At 47.0% G+C, this 23,139-nt stretch overlaps 6 protein-coding genes across 6 annotated transcripts; 2 read left to right on the top strand and 4 right to left on the bottom strand.

Annotated features, from left to right (window-relative positions):
- Positions 1–7: 7 nt before the first annotated feature.
- Positions 8–2,236, bottom strand: F5891DRAFT_991692 (uncharacterized protein). Its single transcript, XM_041378141.1, has 15 exons — positions 2,079–2,236; positions 1,989–2,027; positions 1,923–1,933; positions 1,802–1,869; positions 1,698–1,752; positions 1,577–1,644; positions 1,476–1,519; positions 1,399–1,424; positions 1,280–1,351; positions 1,210–1,225; positions 930–1,158; positions 815–872; positions 625–758; positions 520–579; positions 8–448 (listed from the first exon to the last, which is right to left on the bottom strand). Exons 1-15 carry the CDS (start codon positions 2,096–2,098, stop codon positions 422–424), a joined length of 927 nt encoding a protein of 308 aa, XP_041233710.1. The 5' UTR covers positions 2,099–2,236; the 3' UTR covers positions 8–421.
- A 3,497-nt stretch (positions 2,237–5,733) lies between these two features.
- Positions 5,734–8,243, bottom strand: F5891DRAFT_937699 (P-loop containing nucleoside triphosphate hydrolase protein; the record flags this gene model as incomplete). Its single annotated transcript, XM_041374119.1, has 7 exons — positions 5,734–6,288; positions 6,344–6,463; positions 6,511–7,189; positions 7,239–7,386; positions 7,433–7,550; positions 7,603–7,704; positions 7,752–8,243. The coding sequence occupies 7 exons, from the start codon at positions 8,241–8,243 to the stop codon at positions 5,734–5,736; spliced, it is 2,214 nt and encodes a 737-aa protein (XP_041233709.1).
- Positions 8,244–8,578: 335 nt separating this feature from the next.
- Positions 8,579–11,021, top strand: F5891DRAFT_1179654 (uncharacterized protein; the record flags this gene model as incomplete). The annotated part of the gene is made up of 15 exons (XM_041365815.1): positions 8,579–8,587; positions 8,646–8,905; positions 8,961–9,056; positions 9,108–9,211; positions 9,265–9,333; positions 9,388–9,438; positions 9,489–9,495; positions 9,542–9,620; positions 9,659–9,761; positions 9,816–9,940; positions 9,991–10,053; positions 10,104–10,369; positions 10,426–10,730; positions 10,782–10,886; positions 10,939–11,021. The coding sequence occupies 15 exons, from the start codon at positions 8,579–8,581 to the stop codon at positions 11,019–11,021; spliced, it is 1,725 nt and encodes a 574-aa protein (XP_041233708.1).
- Positions 11,022–11,689: 668 nt separating this feature from the next.
- F5891DRAFT_1124021 (argininosuccinate synthetase) lies at positions 11,690–13,377 on the bottom strand (the record flags this gene model as incomplete). Its single annotated transcript, XM_041363853.1, has 11 exons — positions 11,690–11,762; positions 11,816–11,916; positions 11,963–12,042; positions 12,070–12,485; positions 12,527–12,617; positions 12,671–12,780; positions 12,833–12,915; positions 12,963–13,028; positions 13,084–13,122; positions 13,196–13,275; positions 13,326–13,377. The coding sequence occupies 11 exons, from the start codon at positions 13,375–13,377 to the stop codon at positions 11,690–11,692; spliced, it is 1,191 nt and encodes a 396-aa protein (XP_041233707.1).
- A 6,866-nt stretch (positions 13,378–20,243) lies between these two features.
- On the top strand, positions 20,244–22,047 carry F5891DRAFT_991633 (ribosomal protein L3-domain-containing protein). The gene is made up of 8 exons (XM_041378140.1): positions 20,244–20,281; positions 20,346–20,443; positions 20,505–20,514; positions 20,578–20,664; positions 20,721–20,814; positions 20,865–21,479; positions 21,533–21,822; positions 21,875–22,047. The coding sequence occupies exons 2-8, from the start codon at positions 20,439–20,441 to the stop codon at positions 21,938–21,940; spliced, it is 1,167 nt and encodes a 388-aa protein (XP_041233706.1). The 5' UTR covers positions 20,244–20,281; positions 20,346–20,438; the 3' UTR covers positions 21,941–22,047.
- Positions 22,048–22,095: 48 nt separating this feature from the next.
- Positions 22,096–22,781, bottom strand: F5891DRAFT_991630 (uncharacterized protein). The gene is made up of 2 exons (XM_041378139.1): positions 22,665–22,781; positions 22,096–22,610 (listed from the first exon to the last, which is right to left on the bottom strand). The coding sequence occupies exons 1-2, from the start codon at positions 22,728–22,730 to the stop codon at positions 22,488–22,490; spliced, it is 189 nt and encodes a 62-aa protein (XP_041233705.1). The 5' UTR covers positions 22,731–22,781; the 3' UTR covers positions 22,096–22,487.
- Positions 22,782–23,139: the final 358 nt, after the last annotated feature.

Below are 23,139 nucleotides of genomic sequence, written 5' to 3'. Positions count from 1 at the left end.
AAGCGCGTTTTTGGTAATTGATCAACTAATTAAACGCGTCAGGTCGCGTTTCATCGTATTGTGCCAAATCGATTCTGCATAAGCGCCAATGGTACTATTGAGATCCATGTGATTGCTCCTTCTCTGTACCCTCGCTGCTACATTTTCCAGGGCCGAGCCTGTTGGAACCAAATACATTCTGTGAAAGCATTATTTGTGTAGCTACACGCATCGGTGTGAGTGACTAGTATTGAATGGATAAGTGAAGACTGCCGAGTGTGTTGAGATAGTCTCAATGAATTGGAATGAAATATAGACTAAGTCTATGCGAAGAATATACAACCAAATGAATTTGCACATTGTCAAAGGCACAGCATGCTTGCTCTTCTAGGAGTAATAGCTGATGAGATAGGCGCATTTTGTGATCTCATCCGCATAGGAATTAAACTGACTGAGGCCTTTTGAGGTCCTTTGCAGATAGAAACCGGTGTACATACAAATCAGCATTGGATCACAGCGCTGGTACGGAATATAACTGACCTCGTCTTCAGTGTATTCTTGCGTGGTATCTATCTTAATTGAAAGGTCGTTCGGCATCTCCTGCTTGCACATGAGAAATGTACTGTGCAAATCTGTGGAGCTCACCATTTGCGATGAACCGATGGGACTGTCGATAGGTCTCCGAGCTTTATGTAGCGAGATCGACAGGTGCTCGTCACAAGAATCGCGGCGGACACCCTTGCGTGCATTGAGGGTTGCCAGCAGGGAATTGCAGTAAACTGAGAACGATCTCATTAACCTCGTGAATAGCATGATTTGACTACGGTGCACTTACGACGTCCCACGCAGAAATAGAATGCGATGTAAATGTAGGTATCAGGCCACACTGCAATCTGTGCCACATCTGGGTCAGGAATGAAATAACGAGCCGTTTGTGATGTTTTACTTACAGAAATAAAGGACATCATTGCGCAAACACTGGTAAGTAGACCGGTGTTGATAGTGAACAGCATGAGCTTCTTGATCATAGTATCGGACCGACGGAACCCAGTGCGAGATCGTTGGAGGAATGTGCAGAGCAACACAGCGATAAGGATATCTCCCGCAGCTGCTATAGCATTTATAGACATTGACAATGACCTGATCTGGGGAACTTGAGCGAAGGTCGTCAACCCGACACTAAAGAGGGGTGCATCAGCGGACTACCAGATAATTTCTGACACAAATTACGCTTTTGCAACATATACTTTGGATGTCACATTAGTAGACAAATTTACGAGAAGCAAAAACGCATACTCACTGATAACAATGACAAATTCAGCGATGACAAGTGACATCACGGACGCGGTTATAATCATGTTCTTGTTGCTCACTGGCTGAAAGTAAGCAACCATCTACTGGCAGGGAGATCATACATACGATGGTAGACACGCTTGGCGAGGAAGCTGGAAGGACGATAAATGAGAATCATTCTATTTGAAGGGTATCACGCCAACCTTTGAACCATAAACCCCGTGAAGCCATTGAACAAAACTTCAACCTATGATGAAAATGAAAATGTCAGATGAGAATTGGGCACTTATCACACGCAACCCACAGATAAACTCCACACAAGTTTCTCGAGATCACTGGCGTTGCCAAAGTCAGTGACAAGGTACGTGTACACTGCCATCCAATATTCAGTTCACAGACAAACACATCTTCCATCCGGTACTCACCGGTGTGTGTAATCAAAGCTTGGTGGGTTGTGTCTGATACAAATACGGCGCCGACCTAGATAATGTTAGAGATAATGACGCATATCAATCGTTCGTGAACCTACTAAAAGCTTGGTGTACCAAGGATCCGAGAAATACCGGCTAAAGTAGTACCATGTCTGCAAACAAGTCACTTTGTGCGATTGTGAGCTCCTACCAGCGCAAAAAAATAATACGAAAACACACCTCCGTAAAGCCTGGAACATCCGAGTTTCAATCTACGCTCGTTGTTGATCCAAAAAGAGCACTTACGCGGCGGAGACTACAACCCCGATCAAGAACGCTCCAAAACTGCGCCAGTTCAAATACTAGGACATGCATGTGAAGTTGAGAGATACGCACGTATTATCCGCAGTACCCATGGGGAGTTGTATCGGTGTGAATGAATGAAGATTTCAAAGGGCTTAAATAACAGGTACCATTGCCAGTGATCGTGAAGCGAAGGTCGGATCATTGGAGTAATTAAATGTATGCATCTGACACCTTAATCCCACACCCGTTCTCAACGGTACCTGGTCAGCCACATCCTAAAAAAGATCGATGGGGGAAGACATATCTAGCGGTGAGCCCATGCTTGGATTCAATATCAAAACGTTCATTCACAGAAAGTGAACCTGGTGACTCAACTTGGATTTTTCTCTGCAACTGAGAGAATTCTTCTCTGGCGTGATGCAGTGACCCTTGCCGCTGAGCACGGATCATCAATCCTGCAGGTGAATCACCTGACTATGCAACAGATTCAGTGCGTTTTTCATTACAGTTGCGCCAACGTTACTATATCTAAAAAGAAGCCTTAGTTGCAACGTTGCACCACGATGATCGGCCCGGAGGCAGCGATCGAGACTGACTCCGTGGACTAGGATGGCCTCAAGCTTCAAGGCCGACTCGGAGGAGGGATTCAAGAAATTAATCACATCCCATAGCGGCGCAGAGCGGCGCTAGGTCGCGGCAGAACCCCGACTCCGCATAAAGACATCAAGACAAGATATGATTCGGCAGCGTCGAATGTGCAGAAACCAGGAACTTCCTGAGCGCAGCAGCCATGAATTGATGTTATCACACTCTGGATCGGAAACGTCCGCTTTCTCAAGCATTGTCACACCAGAATATTGGGACTCGACATCTAACAAAGCTCTGCTGGATGCTCCTGAAATCCAGCTGTTTCCTCTTTAAAAACTCTCTTGACATCAAGCTCGTTGTTTTCGACTACACGATCAGATAACTGAGATAAAGCATTAGATTGTTTGGTTCGATTAGGATATCAGAATACAGACGATTGTGATGCTTCAACCAGAAGAAATGACCAAATTTTATTCTTCCGCACTCGAAACATGGGTCCCATTTGTTCAGGCTTGAATTTACCAGGACAAACGAAGACGATGCTGGAAAACCCATTAACATCTCTAGGAGTCCGAGGCAACACAGAAGCAGTCGACACGACATTCCATATCATAAGCGCAAATATTACCGTGAAAGACTTTTGGCTGCAACAGATCCGACGACTTGGATAAGTGCGTGACATGAGCAGTGGTACTGTATATCATGATTGTGCGGATTTTCTCTTCAACCCAAGTAAGGTCGTCGAAATATGCCACAAGCTGTTCGCGAGCGCAAAACGGGGAGCACGGTCATCCTTTGATGGAGCAGCAAAAAAATCAGAACAGACATTCATCGTAGTCGAGTCAGGAGAATCCTTAACGATACCTGTCTTATCAAGCACCAAGCTATCAAGATTTTCCGCTGTTTTCGAAAGTGAAAGCTGCGAGACGCACTGCACAATACATTTTCATATTACAAAGGCATCTGTAATGCGCCGAGCATCTAAATTTATTAGCGAAGGTGCTTCAGGCATCGAAGAAACAACAACTTCCATGGACTCGCGATGTCTTCGAGAACAGACCGTACAAACAGGAGGATCAGTCCACTTCGAGCCTTCATGATAACGATATAAACAGTCTAAGATAACCTCTTTCGAAAACGCCAGCGCATAGCATCAAGGTTCTGAGCTTCAATCGCCAACTCACTTTTATGTTCGCGTTGCATCAATTTATGTTGGTCGAGCTTAGAAAGGATTTTTTGACCAAGCTGGTCCACCACAATAGATCCATACGATAACGAGGATAGTGCTTCACATCATGGGGTTCATTGAAAGGAGGACAGTGTCCTTCATCGAGAACGTGAGCCAAACGGCAGGGTGATTTTGTAAGAGAAACCCTAAACATGCATGAGCTAAATGAAACAGTGAGTCGAGACGGAAAATAAACTTACATACGCCTGTTCATGCTCAATCAATGACTACCGCAGGTTAATGGAACGAAAGAACGTCCACAGCGGTGGCCACTGGCTAGTACAACTTTTTCCCACTGACTAAGCTAATTCAAATATTCCCACGGGTGCGTTTGCAGAGGATTGATTATTTGCGTCCAACAGAGCCCTCTCTTCCACATTCGTGGAGTCGTGGAAGTAACGGTAAAATTGAGGGTACGGGACCGTCGTCAACGCGTTGGCATGTGTACTAGGCCGAAGTTGTTTAAGCTTCAATCAAGTTCCATATTCAGCCTGATATATGAATGCACACGGTCAGCGCTCAGCTACTACACAATGTTGCTCCTCACCGAATCAACTTTGTTGTACCTTAATCTTGCTTCCAGAAACTCGCATTAGGTGGCCGAGTGACCAACTGAGTTTCAGGAGTCAACTAGTCAAGCCTGGAAAGTCGGAACCATCATCCCGTGCATCCAGTATTTCGACTCGAGAGCCTCTCGATCATCTATTCACACAACACTGTTTCTTCTGCAGCAACTTTGGCCACTCAGCCCCCGACTCCGATTCCTGCGGCTCGGACCAAACACGTGCCTGACAATGTCCTTACTGGTACCTTTGGAGATGAAATTGATGATTCGTTGGAGTATGAGCGGAGGAGAACCAAGGCAAAGGGAAAACTAAGGTAAGTGGTAGTGATTTATTGGTGCCAGCCTTCAATTCCTTGCTTCGCAGGTCATCTCAATAATTGATGAACTCCAACTTTGATGAGCCTCAGGCGGGCCAAGGACTTTTACAATGTGATGACTCGGAGCTTGAGTACTTGAGTTATCGCCGGAGCCTAGGGCTCCATTCACACAGGCACCGAGGCTGTGGTGTCCGATTGATCTATGGAAGTTGAAGGCATCGACGACCCGATCATGTGTACTGACGAATTGTCTTAGCCTGAACCTATTCAAGCGCCTTTTTGTCCCAGCTTGTGAGTGTGTCGGTCCTCTTTTGAGCTCAAGCCATGCTGATCGAAGTCGTTTCCCGCCGTTCGCAGGAAGTGAGTGCATTGACCCTCCTTCGAGCTCGAGCCATGCTGATCGGAGTCGTTTCCCGCCATTCGCAGGAAGTGAGTGCATCGACCCTCCTTTGAGCTCGAGCCATGCTGATTGAAGTCGTTGTTCACCATGTCGATCTTCCTTCAAGGGATCACCGTATGTCTTTTCTGTAAGTTCACTCGCGTGTTTCACTAATGTAGCTTTATTAGCTCTTGCTCATGTTCACACTTCTATGTGCTTGTCCGCACTCGTTCTTGCAGCAACAGGTACAATTGAAAATTCAGGAGCGACAGATTCCCTAAGGTACAGTAAATGACGCACTGATACGCCGTCGAGCTTGCTCGACGATGAGGAGTCGGACGAGGACGAGTGGGCTACTACATAATGGTGTGAGTGACTAGTATTGAATATGCAAAAGTGAAGACTGCCGAGTGTGTTTTGATGAAATACATACTAAATCTAAGTGAAGAGTATACCACCGAATGAATGTCAGAGGCACAGCGTGCTTACTCTTCTAAGAGTAGAAATCGATGAGATAGGCGCATTCTGCGATTCTCATCCGTATGGCAATTAAACTGACTGCGCCCTTTTGAGGTCCTTCGCGGATACAAAGTAGACTGGTGACCAGCCCCTCTATGAGGCAAATCGCAACGTCCCATTATAATGGTGATACTGTTAATAGCTCACTTCTAATCGACATCCTTCCCCGTTCGCACAGGAAGGCCAGCAAACTTGGCTCGCAGCGCTTCATACTTCCTCCGCTGCACAGCAGACACGCTGGGACCAACCTTATCCTGAGCGCGAATGAAATCCTCCAACACGACAACTACTCGCGGCTGATTCTCTACCAAACCTCCATCGCTGTCATCCATCTGGTCAAGCGCACCGAGAACACGTCTCAGCGCCGCAACGCCTGCCTCCCGAACGACAGCCGCGAGGTCCGCACCGCTGTACCCATCACATTTCTCCCGCACGATGTGCTCCGCGCGTTGCAGAATTGTCTCGCCATCTGGTTCTGTAGGGGCGAATGGGACTTTACGCGCTAGCGTCCGTATGATCTCGACGCGTTCGTCGGCGCTTGGTAGGTCAACGTAGAGGAGCTTGTCAAGACGCCCTGGGCGAACCATAGCCGGGTCGATCATATCGGGACGGTTCGTTGCGGCGATGACGTAGACAGCTTTGCGGGAGTCAAGTCCGTCTAACTCTGTGAGTAGCGTGTTCACGACGCGCGCGGAAGATTCTGACTGTGAAAATAGGAATGTGAGATAGATATTGGAGTGAAAAGTAAGGGGTGTGTACCATGCTTTCATCTCTCCGAGGGACGAGAGCGTCTAGCTCGTCGAAGAAGATCACGCAGGGAGATGAAGCACGGGCACGAGAGAATACCTGTCTCACAGCTCTCTCGCTCTCGCCGACATACTATGCTCCCATTAGCATGTTTTCACTCGAGATACAACGTGACTGACCTTGTTTAGAAGCTCAGGGCCCTTGACGCTAATGAAATTCGCCCTGGACTCATTTGCGACAGCCTTCGCCAGTAAGGTCTTTCCGCATCCCGGCGGACCCCACAGCAGCACGCCACACGCTGCTTCGATGCCCACAGCACTGAACAGCTCAGGGCGTCTGATGGGCTGCACAATTGCCATGTGTAACTCTTCACGCGTGCCATGTAGTGCGCCGATATCAGCCCACGTCACGTCTGGCACAGTTGCAAAACCCTCTCGCTTGGAGGAAGGCTGAACTTCACGTAGCGCGGCGTAAAAATCGTCCGAAGTAATGCAGAGAGGGGCGAGCTGAGCGGCTGTGAGGGGAGAGGGATGTGCACTGAGAAAGTGTGCGATGGAAGAAGTAGAGAGTTGGCATGCTAGAGAGAAAAATGGTATTATACTTGGCGTGATATCGGCTGGGGGCGTTGGTGGCGCATCCACTGCCATAGGAGTATCTTGGCCGACATTTTCTGATGCCTCCGGTAGGACGAGCGTGCCGTCTGTGAGTTGTTTGAAGATGCGTTTGACAGCAATGACGCCCGCTGCACCTGTTAAGGCTGATAGGTCTGCGCCTACGTAGCCAGGCGTCACTTTTGCAAAGGCAGCAAAGTTGAAGTCGCCGTCTAGCCGGAGTTTTGCGCATAGTACTTGCAGAATTCTACAAAAGCTTGAATCTAACAAACGATAGCATGACACTACGGACTCACTTGGTTCGTGCCTCTTCGTCTGGAACACCCATGCTTATCTCGTGGTCGAAACGGCCTGCGCGACGAAGAGCAGCATCTAACGAGTCTGGTCGGTTTGTGGCGCCAATGACAATTACCGGCTTATTTTCAGTCTTCTCCCAAGACATATCTGTACAGTCAGGTTAGAGGGCGTGGTAGAGAAAAACTAAACTTACCATCCATGCACGTCAGGAACTGCGCGACTATGCGTCTTTCCATCTCCCTCTGGGCACTCTCTCGTTTTGGAGTGATAGCATCGATCTCGTCGATGAACAACAGACAAGGAGCAACACGCTGGAGGTAACGATCAGTATTAAAGAATTATACGGAATATTACGATACATACCTTGGCCTCGTCAAATGTATCCCGTAACGTCTTTTCCGACTCTCCAGACATGCCAGATACGATGGAGGGAGCGGATATGCTGATGAAGGGAACACCCAGCTCCTGCACACGATCAGTCGAATTACAAACGAAACAGTGGTAACACTCACCCCGGCTATTGCATTCGCTAGGAGGGTCTTGCCACACCCCGGAGGCCCATGCAGCAAAACACCGCGTGGAGGCTGTACACCGGTGTGCAGATAGATTTCCGGATGACCGAGGGGCATGGCAACAAGTTCCAACATCTTTTCCACGCATCCTTCCACACCGCCTAGGTCGGATAGTCGAGTAGCAGGGGGTGTATGAACCTTCGCCATGGGAAGGGCAGATATTTTCGGTCGTTTTCCGCTGTCTTCTGCTGTCGAGCGGGCTGTTCGCAATTTTCGCTTCGAGGAAGGGGGACGAATGTCAGGCGAGGTTACTTCATTTGTAGCAGGTGTTGTGGAAGATGTAGGAGGAATCGATGTTCCTGGGTTTTCTAACGCGGGTGGTTGGTCTGCATCTTCTAGAGGAGGGGTCTCGAGAGGCGTGTTTGACGGAAGCGGAGCAGGAGCATTTAGATTGAGCTTCGCTTTTCTGTGGGTGGACCATAAGCTTTGCATGGACTTGTTCAAAGCATTTGAACCCTGTTGCGATTAAAACCTGTTCAATTAGTAGTTCAAATCGAAAATCGTACGTACATCCATTAGAGTTAAAATGAAGTGCTGTTAGAGTCAGACGGACATACTAATGATGAGTACAGGAGAAGAAAGCTTACTAATGTGATAAACGATGGGGTATTCAAAGTCTACTACTGTTTACAAGTGCATGGAATGTGACTCACGTGCATGCACTTGTTAAAACGGTAGTTATCAGCCAGTGGGATATCCATATATATCAATTTCCAGCTTGAAAGAAGAATGTTACTTCTAGTCTTTGCAGGCTTCTGTCGCATAACATGTCCCAAGTCAATCTAGTCGAAAAGAAAGCTTCCAGGTGTTAATGCCCGCACATCCACTACGAAGCTTTCGAAGGCCAAGGCTATCGCATTCAAGATCACACTCGTCACTGCACTCGCGATCTCTGCTTCAACATGCTTTGTCAAAAGACCCTTGAACGGTTCCACTGTCGGCACCCTCGAGAATGGCGTAGATTTGTGCCCCCAGGTGGATGAACTTGTTCCCGAGAAGAATGGAGTGATCTGGGAAAGTCTTCAACACGTGTACAGTACTGAAGAGTTCGAAACGAGAGCTATAGACTGGCTTGGGGGAGCTGTGCGAATTCCGTGTGTTTGTTTCGCCTGCGATATACTGAGTATCTGCGCTAAATACAGCCCTCAGCACAGAAACGTTCGATGACATGGGAGATGTGATAGAGACCATTTGGGAGAAGTTCCTCCCGCTACATTATTATCTGAAAGAGTCATTTCCATTACTGTGCGTACTCTTCCGCACTGTGCCAGTTGTCCAGTTCACATTGTGTACCAGTCACTCAAACTTGGAACTTACGAAAGTCAATACATACGGACTGTTATACGTATGGAAAGGCTCAAACAGTGCTTTGAAGCCACTCCTCCTCGCTGCTCACCAGGGTAAGTTCGTTTGTGCATCATACAAATCTACATACTGACTTATCGGCGGCTAGACGTGGTCCCTGTGTTAGAAACAACAATCGATGAATGGCAACATCCTCCATTCTCCGGTTACTTCGATGGTCTGTACAGTAGTTTCATGATAGGCCGCATGTTTTTAACCGATACCTTGGCAGGGGAGAGCCTTTGGGGTCGTGGGCCGTGCGATGATAAGAGCGGTCTAATCGGTAGTGTTCCAACATCTAGTTCTATTCCTGAACTTATTGATTGCGTCTAGGGATCATGTTTGTGTCCTTGTAATGTTCAAGAAAAGTATACTGATTGCCGTAGGTCTGCGATTGAATCTATGCTAGAGAACGGCTTCAAGCCGACTCGCACGGTTGTGATCGCATCAGGATTTGACGAGGAAGTAAGTGGAACACGGGTAAGTTGCTAAAACTCTATTAGCATGTTAACATTGAATACCGGTTCAAGGGTGCGTCGTCCCTGGCTACCGAAATGATACAGAGATTTGGAGAAAACGCCTTTGCCATGCTTCTCGACGAAGGCTGTGAGTTATTGTTGGACTGACTAACACGATGAGTAATGAGGTTCTGGTTGACAGCCGGGTACGGTGAGGTATATGGTCGTGTCATTGCAGTACCTGCAATTGCCGAGAAAGGTAACGTGAACGTCCAAATCAAAGTTACATCTCCTGGTGGCCATTCTAGCCTTCTTCCACCTCATACAGTGAGCTTTCTCATACTCAATTCTTGACCAATCGTCTCTGATTTTCCAAGAGCATCGGTATGCTTGCAGAGCTCCTTGTACAGTATGAGAAAAATCCCTTCGAGACCCACTTGGTGAGTTTCGAGAGACTGGCTGTAACGATGCACTGATACTTTTCCGGCAGACAAGAGGATCGCCGACTTACAGGAACGCTCAATGCATGGCTCGATACGCACCAGGCATCAGTTCCTCGTTGAAGGAACACATGTTGCATGCAGAGCACTGCGATGAAGCGCTTCGTGCCGCTGAGGAGGAACTCTTTAAGGACCGTACTTTCATGAGTCTTGTCGGCACTACTCAAGCTATCGATCTCGTGGACGGTGGAGTGAAGGTAAACGCTCTCCCAGAACAGGCGTGGGCCATTGTGAATCACCGGATTTCTACAGAAAGGTAGGGCTTTTGATGCAAATGAATATTGTCGTTAACACATCTAATCTGATCTATAGTTCTATCCCCGCCACAAAAGTGCGCGACATCGAATTGTTGAAATCTCTCGCAAACGACTTCAATCTGTCTTACACGGCTTTTGGTAGCTATGTTTCCAATGAGGATGCGCCTTTATATGGCACCTTGACCCTTTCCACTGCGTTCGGTGACGGCTTGGAGCCAGCACCAGTCACTCCGTCTGGCGAAGACGCTGCACCGTTTCGGCTTTTATCTGGGACTATCAAAGCAGCCTACAACTCCCATAGAAATATTTCTGGTTCAGATGCAATCATGGTGAGCCCAGGCATCATGTCCGGTAACACAGGTAGGTTTTTGAGCACGCATCGCACTAGCTTTGGTAACGATTGAAATACAGATACACGGTTCTATTGGAAGTTGACTGACCATATTTTCCGGTATGGTCATCTTGAGGCAGCCGGCGGAGGGTCTCTTCCCTCTGGCGTGCACACAGTCAACGAAGGTACACATTTTGGATTGGTTTCTCAGCAATGGAATGGCTAACTGTTCTCCAGCGATCTCCATCAATAGCTTCGTTGGAATGATCGGATTCTACACCACTTTGGTTCTCAACGTAGACGAATCATCCCTTCCTTAAAGTAGGGTGTCAAAATGTCATTGGAGGTTTGCCATGTGATATTTATACGTCACTGTGATCGTACAGCTCATAAATGAGCAATTACAGACTTCTGATATATACGAGGCCTAAAACTTGAAGCCTGATATGGCAGTTAAGAGCAATGTGTTAATCGGGCTCACGAGTCTATGGCGTCTAGACTCGAATGCAAAATAATAATCTTCAAGACTTTCATGTGCCCTCTCTGCTGATGTTGCACTTCACTGTCCCGATGAGTCGCCCTTGTTATGGATTACAGTCCCTCCTAGGTGTACTCTGACTTATATCCACGGTACGTGACATTCAGTGGTCAAATGAACAGAACCGCATGACTAGTCGCTTGAGAAGATGGTATATATTCCAATAGTGCTCAAATAACTCGATCCTTTCAGGCGTGTGACGCGTGAAGATACCGTACGCCTACTACGTTTGGCGCAGCAAGACCACTACAGAACACTCGATCCAGGTGCATCTGAGGCTGTGATATTAATTTATCGCATCCCTGACGAGTTGAAAACCTTGGACGATTTCATGCGCGGTGATGAACTCAGGTGTTCGGCTGGACGCAACTGAAGAGTAATAGCAGGGTACGATTTACGATTGGTGAGATAATTCATTTCCGTCCTTGAGAACTAGGATATTGTAGTCAACTAGATGCGAGAGCCATAAACATCCTGTGGCTCAACACCACCTTGGCCCTTACGAGCATTGGCCTGACCCCACCTTGAAAAAATGAGTGAGTAGGTTGTCACTGATGAGATCAGCTGAAGATATACTTTTTAATGCGGATACTTTCAATCTGGATGAAACCTGTGGTGTCTGTTGGCTCAAACCCACCGAGCTCGTCCATGGAAGATTGGTGCTCATCATAAAGACCCTGAAAAGCAGGTAAGAAAACATGAAAGTTATGAGTCATTCGTTACCTCGTCGGAGTAGCGGCCGATAACGACGACGTTACCCTTGTAAAGCTTCAAGCGAACTGTTCCAACTGACGATGCGTTGACTCGCGGGAATGGCGCTAGTCACGAACTCGCGCTCAGGGGTGAAGAAGTGACCATTGTGAAAAATACGGGCGAGTTCGATGTGATGAACTGATCGCGAAGAGCACGAACATTGCGGTCGAGCGTAAGACCTTCAATGTCCATATGTGCGACACGTAAAATAGTCGCTGCAGGCGACTCATAACAGCCACGAGACTTGACGCCGATGAATCGGTTTTCGACGATGTCGATACGGCCGACACCATGCTTCCTCGCGACAGCATTGAGTGCGAGGAAAATGTCGACGGGATCAGTGATAGGGGCCTGGTTAGCAATTACAACCTTTACGGGAAGACCGGCCTTGAACTCGATCGACAGCTGTTCAGGCTCCGCTGGTGCATCTTTGAGGGATGCGGTGAGTTTCCACATGTCATGGGGGGTGTGATGTTTGGATCCTCGAGGATGCCTGCCTCTTAGGAGATATGGAAGAGGTTCTCGTCGGTCGACCATGGTTTTGCGGCAGTCTGTTGCACAGGAATTCCCTTCTCCACCGCGTATGCAAGTAGTGCTTGTCGGCCAGGGAAACGGTTGTAAAATTCTGGATGTTGGGGATTAGGGAAAAGTTTTGTAAGTTGCGGAAAATTGAATCACCAGGAAGCGTCCGAGGAGGGATGACCTTGATATCTGGCTTGAGGCCATAGAGAGCAAGTTCAAAGCGAACCTGGTCATTCCCTTTGCCCGTGCAGCCATGTGATACATAGCTGTCAGAAGTCCGATGAGCTCAGGTAAGTGGAAGATGAAGGCGAGGCTTACTCGCAACCTTCTTTGTCTGCAACGGATATCATACCACGAGCGATAACAGGACGGGCGAGAGAAGTTCCAAGTAGATATACATTCTGCGATGGCGATCAGCTCATGATAACTGTCAGAGGATGGCACTTACTTCGTAGATGCAGTTTGCTTGTACAGCAGGGTAGATTAACTGCGTTACAAATTCACGCTTCAGGTCCTGCAAGTTTATGAGCGACAAACGCAGCAAGGTCAACACTAGAAGAATCTCAAACCTCCACGAAGAATTTATTTGCACCAACACTGAGTGCCTTCTTTCAACTAGCTGCTTCGAAATCCTGTACAAATAGTCAGTCACCAGCAGCGGATTACAGAAGATATTAGCACCTCCTCCTGACCGACGTCAGCCATGAAGGCGTAAACCTCATAACCCTGCTCGATCAGCCATGCCAAGATGCATGAAGTGTCTGCAGATCTTGATAGTTAACGATGATCTCCCCCGTGCAGATCAACTTACCAAGACCGCCAGAGTATGCTAGCAAAACACGACCTTGTGCAGGAGGTGACATTGTTATAACAGTTGATAAGGGACACACGGGCAGTCAGAGGCCTGAGGATCTGAAGTCTCAAGCTTTCAAGGATCTATTTATGTAAAAAGTAGGCTGGGGAGGACTCTGGAAGCCGAACAGTGACGGTCACACTCGAGAAATGCCGCTTGACCTGAATGTTAGGATGTGACAGTTTGTTTCGCACTCGGTGTATATAGCGCAATTTGCAATAGTCCTATTTGGCCATCTACACTATTGGCTCTACTGGACTTGCCAGGCTGAGGACAGTCTTTGCTTGGCAAGCCGTCCAAGGTCTGAAAAGCTTGAAGGAAGCGAGACATGGCAGCATTCAACATGGCAACTATGCCAAAGTAACAAACACAGGTCCAGTACACATTCTTCCGGAAGTTGTCAATGCATCACGCGGAAACTCGGAACTTACCAGCTGGTCCAAAGCTGTTCACTAATCATGGGGTTGGTTGGAACGTCTAAAATGGTGAAATTCCCTCTGTTTAGAATATGTTTACATGCTTCTGGCTATACACCTGATATACGTCCCAGAGCATGCCATGATCCTACCCGCAGCTGCTGGAATCATTGTCCTCGTTGAACAGCTTATCAACTTCTCCTGTGACGGGCAGAGCGCGCGGATGTGACCTAATGCCAGACGGGCCCCAGTTATCACATCCGATATCTCGTACAGGAAAATTATGGGTTGCATAATTTGTGTGGATGCTGTCGAGGGTAGCAGAGTACACTGTAGAGCTGGGAGGAGTGATTGTAAAAAAATTTGAACACTTTCAAATACACCAGACATTTAACAAGTCATAGAGCAGCAACCGCATGGTGTCAAGAGCTGGTCGTCACGCTAGCATCACAAGAACCAAATGCGAGATAGACAGACCCGATGCGCTTAGATCACACTAGCAAACGGGGTGACAGAAGAGGTAAGCTATGCGGGCAAAAGAGAAGAGAGGAGCATGGCTTACGTCCTCTACATCATCAACGCGTCATCGAAGCATCATCTGGACAACTCGGATGACACGGGTGGAGAAATAGCATTGGTAAAAATGGACACAGTTTGAGTCAGGAAAGAGGCAGACTTGCGAAGTATGGTTTTAGACCAGATGGTCGAGTCGCGGCGTGACCATTCGCGACCGAAGCCGTGATGAATAGGGTCCGTGTGGGGCTGCGGCTACAATTGATCCGTACCTCTGTAAAATTTGGACGTCAAATATCCCGAAAATTCTGCAAGTTGTGTTTGTATCGACTAGACACTCACTCGGAGCGCCAGTGATTTCTTTGGGCCATTATAACATTATAAGTTATATGGCCGAAGCAGAGAGCGAGACACGGCCGGACACAGGGAATATAACCTAAGGCAGGACACAGTAACTTGAACTCAGGTACCAAGCGGGAATGAACTAAGTCAGTCAGTGCAGATTAACCCCATAGCCTGGCTTATCTCAACCGCAGTAGCACTGTGAGAGATACGCCAGGGATCATGTTCAAAAGGAATCAAACATGTCATAAATCACGAAGGCGATGTACCGTTTCCAGGCGCTGAAGCGCACGAATCAGCCAATATATGGCAGGGATACATGCCGTATCCTTACAGCACCAGTCAGAGTGACACACAGATGCGGCTACATGTGCACGCTGGATTTGCTACAGTAGTTGAACCTTGAACCAGGAATGAAAAGTTGTTGTCATACTCTTGCATGATTTGATGAATTGGTTTGCTTACCGAGGCTCTGTACATGTATCACGTCGTTGAGAAGTAAGAAGTAACGACTATATAATCCTTCTGATTGGCCTGTCTACGGGAGCCAGTGCAGCGGTGGTCCCTTCACGTGTCACAGACTATAAGTACTGGTTTGTGCTGACATATGACTCCGCACTTCTCGGAGTTTTGAGAATGGATAAATTCACTGGTCAGGTTAGCGATCTATGTACATGGAGGTAAACACGTACTAGAGCTCGATCTGATAAATCGAATGAGTTTATACTGGAAGGTACCCTGTAGGTTGACATTGATGTGACAGAGTGCATGCCGTTGGAGGACTTGTCATTTATGGTCATATGCCATGTTATTATGTAATAGATTCTTCAATAATTGGGTTTGAAAATTTGATTTTGAGCACGTGCAGTCAAGGTTCAGTCCAACCTATTCAATTGGATTGCGTTGAAAGATCTGGTCGTACAGTACTATGATGATGTCCAATTTTGGCTACCTCGCGGACGGTCGCGTGAACGCTAGTAGCTCCTGAACATTAAACCTTCGAACTCCTGAAACCCTGAGTATCCTTGCAAGAGCGATGTTCCATCATACTTACTATGTGTGCTGCAGACAACTTAAAATATGGATGTTCTGTCACCGCATGACTCAATCGCTGGACGTTGAAATATCCAGTGCGTTAGTATACCACTAACTCAGAGTTCCCCACTCGCAGACATTCCAGAGTATGCCCTTAATCCCAAGTGACCCAACTTCGTGGTCATTCGATACTAATACCTATCGTGTTTCCAACTATTTTATAGGTTCGTGGATGATAATGTTGATCATCTTTCTCGCTCTATTGTTCACTACGGTTTCGCAGTCGCATCATCCGCTGTTGTGGTCTATGACTGGGGTGAGCAAGATCTCTCTTATGGAAGAACTTACTGATCTCATTATGGTATTCTCCAGTATTGACATTCGAGCGAGAGGTAGGTTGACCCTTCGCTGAGCAGCCATCGTAATTTCACGAGCATGATTTTCGCAGTATGAACTGATCTGGGTGAGTAGTTTCATAGAAGAACAAGATCATACAGTTCAATAGCAATTTGGGTCAGAGGCAACGCCGTTCTCTCATGACTGTTCTATATATCATCGTACGTGGCTTATATGGGTTCGCGGACAACTCATGCTGATTTCAAAATACTCTAGGTGCGCTGCATCGGATTACTATACTCTGTGTAGGTTCGCAAGACTATCAAGTCAACACTAAATTAATAAGCTATCCACATTTAGCGGCAACGTGCTGTGTATGTCCCGCAATGCACTGCACTCCTTTCTTTTGACCGCTAGCATTCAGTAAATCTCCCGGGAGTCTTGAAGACAGACATGGTGAGCATTCTTCGCACCGATATTTACCAACTAATCACACTTCTATGTAGGGGTGAGTGAGATTCTTAGCCAGCTTGTTCATTCAATATATTGACTGAAACAGTTGTGAGTTTCTAGATGTATTCAGTCGTGCGAGGTTCATCATCAATTGGGTTTTTTCAGGCAATATTATGGACTTCGCATTATTCTGGACAATTTTTATCGTAAATCCCATGCTGAGTGGTGAGCTACTTAGCTGCGGTATCTCATTGATATCAGTTTGACTGACATATCATACAAGTCATCATGATCGCTCGGTTACATGCTATGTATCAGCGGTCCAGAAAGATGCTCATCTTTCTAGTTGTAGCTCACGCCTCCATCACGATTCCCTGCGCAGTGATTGGTATAATAGGAAGCATTCATGCTCCAACGAGTAAGTTTCATTCCTGAAAGACCTAAGCGCATCAGGCTCATGCAACAAATCCCAGGGGTGACCCTCCTCGACGGCATACAGTGCATTATCGAAGTCGACAAAGGCGAACAACTTTGGTTGCTCGAGGTTTACGTGCTCGCAACTGTATGGCACCTACTCACACTAGGTCTTGCAATCTGGAATTTTGCAGAACACTTTCGTGAACTACAACCACTATCAACGGGACGGACATTCATCGGGGATTGTTCCATAGTGTTAATGAAAACCCATTTACTCTATTTTGCATTGTGAGCCTTTTGATTTGAATGTGGTTTATTTTTTTTCTAAATTTCCATACGTGCCAGCTTTACTGCTGCATGTGGCCTCAACATTGGCTTGTTATCTCCAGCGGTCTTGGTATGTTGATCCATAGATCACATTTACATCTGAGCTCTCATCATCGTTGCTGTAGGATGTATCTCGCTTGGAAGCTCAGATTTATCGAGGCATTCTTGAACTCGTCACGCTCTTCCAGATGTTTGTGGTAGGACCGCGCCTCATCCTTAGCGTTCGAGAATGCCACGCCGAGTTCCTGGTCCAGTCTGAGGAAGGAATATTTGAATTGCCTGCAATCGCTTCCCAGGACCCCTTACAAGTCCCAATTAGCACTAATGTGTAGGAATGATTTACACCTGTCGGATGCCCTGTACTCAATGCTATGTAAATTTTATTTGTCATAGTACTGTAACTATAATTACTAGGACGAAGGCTGCGATTGCTGGATAACACAACGGACCCGAGCTCAAGGCATTGAATCTCGCGAAGTCTAAAATTTATAAGGCTAAAGACTTGAACTTGGGTTTGTTCCGACGAGTCGCACTTTATGCATGGGGATCCGAAATTAGGTTATGTAAACGAAAGTCGGTTAGAGTTCATGCACATGAGGTTGGCATGGATTATTCAAGTCCGTGAGATAGTTGGGTTGACCCCAGTCCGATGTGCCGTGCGAACGCTACTCTTGAACTTGAAACTTGAGCAGCCGCGGGCTTGAGTATTGCCGCCAGTTGAGCGCAAGAACTTAACACGAATTTTAAACTAGCTTAAAACAATAATATTACGGCCTGGACCTCACCGGTACCGCGTATATAATTTTCTCTGGTGGCATGACTAGTGCGCTATATACCCACCACTGACTCGCCGCAGTTCGTCACTCACAGACGAAGTATGCCTTTGATTCCAACTAATCCCAGTTCGTGGTCACTCGACATGTACCATGTTTTCAACTATTTTGTAGGTTCGTGAAGAACGTTGATGTTGTTTCTCGCTCTATTTCTGACTATAGTTTCGTAGTCTCATCGTCTGCTGCTGTGGTGTACGACTGGGGTGAGCATGATCTGTTATGGAAGGAGTTATTGATGTCATCGTGATATTCTCTAGTGTTGACATTCGGTCAAGAGGTAGGTTGATCTCATTGCCGAGCAGCCACCATAAATTCACTGAAATGGTTTTTGGAGTATGAATTGATTTGGGTGAGCAATTTCATATAAGAAAAGGGCGGTATCGTGAATAATTCGGGTTAGAAACAACGCCGTTCTTTCATGACTGCTCTATATATTGTCGTACGTAGCTCCTGTCGTCAGTGCAGTGGGCAATTTATACTGATTTCGAAATATTCTAGGTGCGCTATTTTGGGATAATATATTCTGTGTGGGTTCGCAAGGCTACCAAGTCGACACTGAGCTGATCAACCATCTCTCGCAATCAGCAGCAACATGTTGGGTATGTCTCATGATGCACGGCATTCGTTTCTTCTGACTGATGGCATGCAGTAAATCTCCCGGGAGCCTTGACGACAGACACAGTGAGTGTTCTGCATTGATACCTACCAACTAATCACGTTTCTACGTAGAGGTGAGATCGACCAGCCTGTTGATTCCAAATGCTGACCGAAACAGCTGTAAGTTTCTTGAAGTATTCAATCCTGCGAGGCTCACTATTAATTTGGCTTTTTTAGGCTATGTTATGGACCTCGCACTCTTGTGGGCGACTTTGCCCGTAAATTGCACGTTGAATGGTGAGCTACTCAGCTATGGTACCTCAGTTACATCAGATCGCCTGACATAACATGCAAGTCATCATGATTTTCCGGTTACATGCCATGTATCGGCGATCCAGAAAGATACTCATATTTCTTATTGCGACCTTCGTCTCTGTCATGATTTTCTGCATAGCAATTGCTGTATCAGGAACCAGCCTTCTTTCGATAAGTAAGTTGATCTCAGACACTAGCACATCAAGCTCATAAAACGAATATCAGAGGTGTTTCTCTACGGCTCGCAATGCGTTTACGAAACCGACGCAAACCAACAACTTCGGATGCTCGAGACTTATGCAGTCGCTACTGCATGGGAGGCCCTCACACTTGGTTTTGCAGTCTGGATTGTTGTAAAACACCTGCGTGAACTGCGAACACAATCGAGAGGACAAACTGTCATGGGTGATCTATTCACGGTGTTACTCAAAACTCATGCCCTCTACTTTATATTGTGAGCCTTTGATTTGAATGTGGTTGTCTTTTCGGCTGAATTTCTACGCATGCTAGCTTTACTATCAGTTCCAGCCTCAATATTGGCTTAATGTCTCCATGTTTCTCTGTATGATAATCTATAGCTAACATCTACATTCGAGGACTCATCATCACTATAGGCCTCAACCTCTGTGGGAGCTCAGACTTATCGTGGTATTCTTGAATTTTCCACGCTCTTGCAGATGTTTGTGGCAGGACCACGCCTGATCCTTAGCGTTCGAAGATATCATGCCAAGTTCATGCCTAATTCCGAGGGAGGACCTACCATACATTCAATGGCTTTCCGGGAATACATATCAGACCCAACTGACAGTGATGTGTAACACGATATATCTCCAGTTGACTAACACTGTCGGACACTATACATACCACAAAACATGTACAATATCTTGGTGTGGTACTTCTGATGGACAAGACTCGTCTCTCATTTGTGCTGCTATACTGGAATTCATGCTGTAAATATTACCCACGTTACAGCTCCGAACTTGCCAACTTTTTTGGATTTCATGATCATTCGGGTCTTGAGTTCGTTACACGTACTGCTAGCAGCTTCATGGTATCACAGGTGCATCTGGCATATGAGGGACCAGATTTATCGTCCATCAACGTACGGAGTACTAAGTGACATCTGAAGTGATTCATTTGGTCGGCACTTAGCACCTAAGGATGGACTGCGACTCTGAATCTTGAGGCACTCTCTGGGTTGTCCACCAGACGATGTTCAGTGTAGATGAAGGGGATAGACGGTGCCAATTCATTTTTCGCATCCCCATTATGATATCCCAAAACACATCACACGGAGTATGGGAGTCGGGTTTGTTGGCAGTTGCTCACGGTATGTGGCCATTAGGGGAATTTCAAAATGGGAGACCGGCAAACTCAAGTTGTCAGCTGTACAGTTCATCAGCCACAGATCCGGCAACTGCCGGCAAACTTGCGTACCGTTCACAACGCCAAGCTCGCATCCGATACCCTCCTCAAGATCCTTCAAAATGAGGTGAGCAGGCTGCTAAAACAACATTATAAAAGTATCGAACTAACCAGAATTGCACCCATAGTCACCGTAAGGTTGGTCTTCTGCCATCGAAAAACGGGCAGGCTCGAGAGACTCATACTTTCTGATCTGTTCAGTATGAAGCCCCCCGCCATGGCTCACTCGGTTTCCTCCCCCGTAAACGTGCTGCACGCCACCGTGGCAAAGTCAAGTCCTTCCCCAAGGTGCGCAAGTGGAATAATTTTTGTCCAGGATTCCTTTAACAGCCCATTTATTTTAGGATGACCCCAAGAAACCCGTTCATTTGACCGCCATGATGGGTTACAAGGCTGGTATGACTCATGTTGTCCGTGACCTCGACCGTCCTGGTTCCAGTGCGTATCCTACTCAATTAACAGAGATCTTGGATCTGAAGAGAGTACAGAGATGCACAAACGTGAGGTTGTGGAGGCGGTTACGATCATAGAAACTCCTCCTATGATCGTTGTTGGTGTCGTTGGCTATGTCGAAACTCCCCGTGGCCTCCGCACTCTCACCACTGTCTGGGCATCCCATCTATCAGACGAGATCAAACGTCGCTTCTACAAGAACTGGTACCGCTCGAAGAAGAAGGCTTTCACCCGCTACGCCAAGAAGCATGCAGAGGACGGCGGCAAGTCCACTGCTCGTGAGCTTGAGCGCATCCGGAAATACTGCACTGTCGTCCGTGTCCTCGCCCACACCCAGATTCGCAAGACCGGCCTCAGCCAGAAGAAGGCACACCTCATGGAGATCCAGGTCAACGGTGGCTCTATTGCAAATAAGGTCGAGTTCGCACAAGGCCTGTTTGAGAAGCCTGTGGAGGTTACCAGTCTCTTCGAGCAGGATGAAGTGATCGATGTTATTGCCGTCACGAAGGGTCATGGTTTCGAGGGTGTTACTCACCGTTGGGGTACCAAGAAACTTCCTCGCAAGACTCACAAAGGTCTCCGCAAGGTCGCTTGTATCGGTGCATGGCATCCTTCGAAAGTCATGTTCTCCGTTGCACGTGCTGGTCAAAGTAAGTCGCATTGCTTTATTTTTCTGGTGTCGCAGTATTGAGCAGTCATGCAGACGGTTACCACCACCGTACGGAGCTCAACAAGAAGATTTACCGTATCGGCTCTGGCGGTGATGAGGCTAATGCTTCTACGGAGTCTGACATCACGAACAAGAAAATCACGCCTATGGGTGGTTTCCCCCATTACGGTATTGTGAAGAACGACTTCTTGATGCTCAAGGGCTCAGTCCCTGGTACCAAGAAGCGTGTCATCACCCTCCGTAAGTCGCTCATGGTCCACACTTCGCGTCGGGACCTCGAGAAAGTGCAGCTCAAGTTCATCGATACATCATCGAAGTTCGGCGTAAGTACAGCGTGCTCTCTATTCAAGGAATTATCTCATATCTTGAATCCAGCATGGCTCGTTCCAAACCTTCGAGGAAAAGGCCGCGTTCCTGGGAACGCTCAAGGCCAGGGATTGATTGCATTTTTGACGTACTACTTAGGCATTATGTTTTTTTACATCTTTTCACGACTATCCATGCTATGCTCTAGTACAGCCAAATCAACGTGTCTGCATGCATGACGATGAGTTATGGAGTGATCTGAGAGAGTTCGTTTGCGCCAACTGACTGACTTGAGGAACTTGGTAAGCCTACACTTGTCCAGTGCTAGGTAACAACAAAAATTCTAGATGAGTATTTCTCCTCGGAGTTTGGAGGTTAGGAGGGGGTGCATAATTGAGTATTTCCTACAAACAGCATGTGAAGAAAGTATTAGTGCATAACGGTCAGGCTTTGCACACATTAGATTCATCTCTGATCTTGGCATCAAGTTTGAGCTCTCTGTCGTATGGACCACTTCGCTGACTCTGCACTACCGTACCCGGTGACACTTGTTTCCTACAGCATTTTCGCATGCACTCTCAGGGTCAAGGATAACTCAGAGGTGTAGATATGCAGCAAAATAACTGGAAAAAAGCACAGGTGCGAATTGTATCGTCGCCTGATTCTGGCCTCCTACAGGGAGTTAAATGTCAAGGCAGCGTGTATTACAGAAAGTGGCACTGACAGATTTTATCACGGGGAGGTTGAAACGTACGCGTGAAGGGTCGACATAGAGATCCATGTGCTCTGACTTTTCTGTCTCCACCTTCAATCGCCCTCTTTCAGTGTTTGCATTCGCACTTGATTATAGAAGACTTACAGCACATATCTCCTCTATCTTTCTGAAAGCCATATTGTCTAGCCGGTCTGACTTTTGTTTCTTCATGAGTTGAGGAGACAGTAAGTAATGAGCTACCGTACCCGAGAGTTATGGTACAACCTACCTTCTCTAAACGAACCGTTTCATCCCTACTGCCGAGTGAACTCGGTGTCTTGGCCTGTATGGAGCCGTCTGCTTCTTGACCTGCTCAGAGCAACAAGTGATGTTTTCCCCAGCGCAGAGTCCTGACCAGTGGTGACTGTATAAGCAGCCTTGCAATGCAAAATAAATATACCCAACGAACCATTTCTTTCCAGATATCTCAAACGTTGAACCACCGACGCGCGGGCACCGCTGTGCGTTGAGCCTGCATCAACACAGAGAAGTTATGGCATGACAGAGAATAACAAAAATGAGGCGCCGTAAAATCTCAGTTCAGGTTCTCAAGTATGCCCTCAAGACTGAGGAGCATTCT

This window comes from Suillus fuscotomentosus (assembly GCF_016647785.1).
Source record: "Suillus fuscotomentosus strain FC203 chromosome Unknown F5891scaffold_1, whole genome shotgun sequence".
Lineage (NCBI taxonomy): Eukaryota > Fungi > Basidiomycota > Agaricomycetes > Boletales > Suillaceae > Suillus > Suillus fuscotomentosus.
Note: the sequence above shows the minus strand (reverse complement) of the source record. Positions and strands in the feature narration are given on the sequence as shown.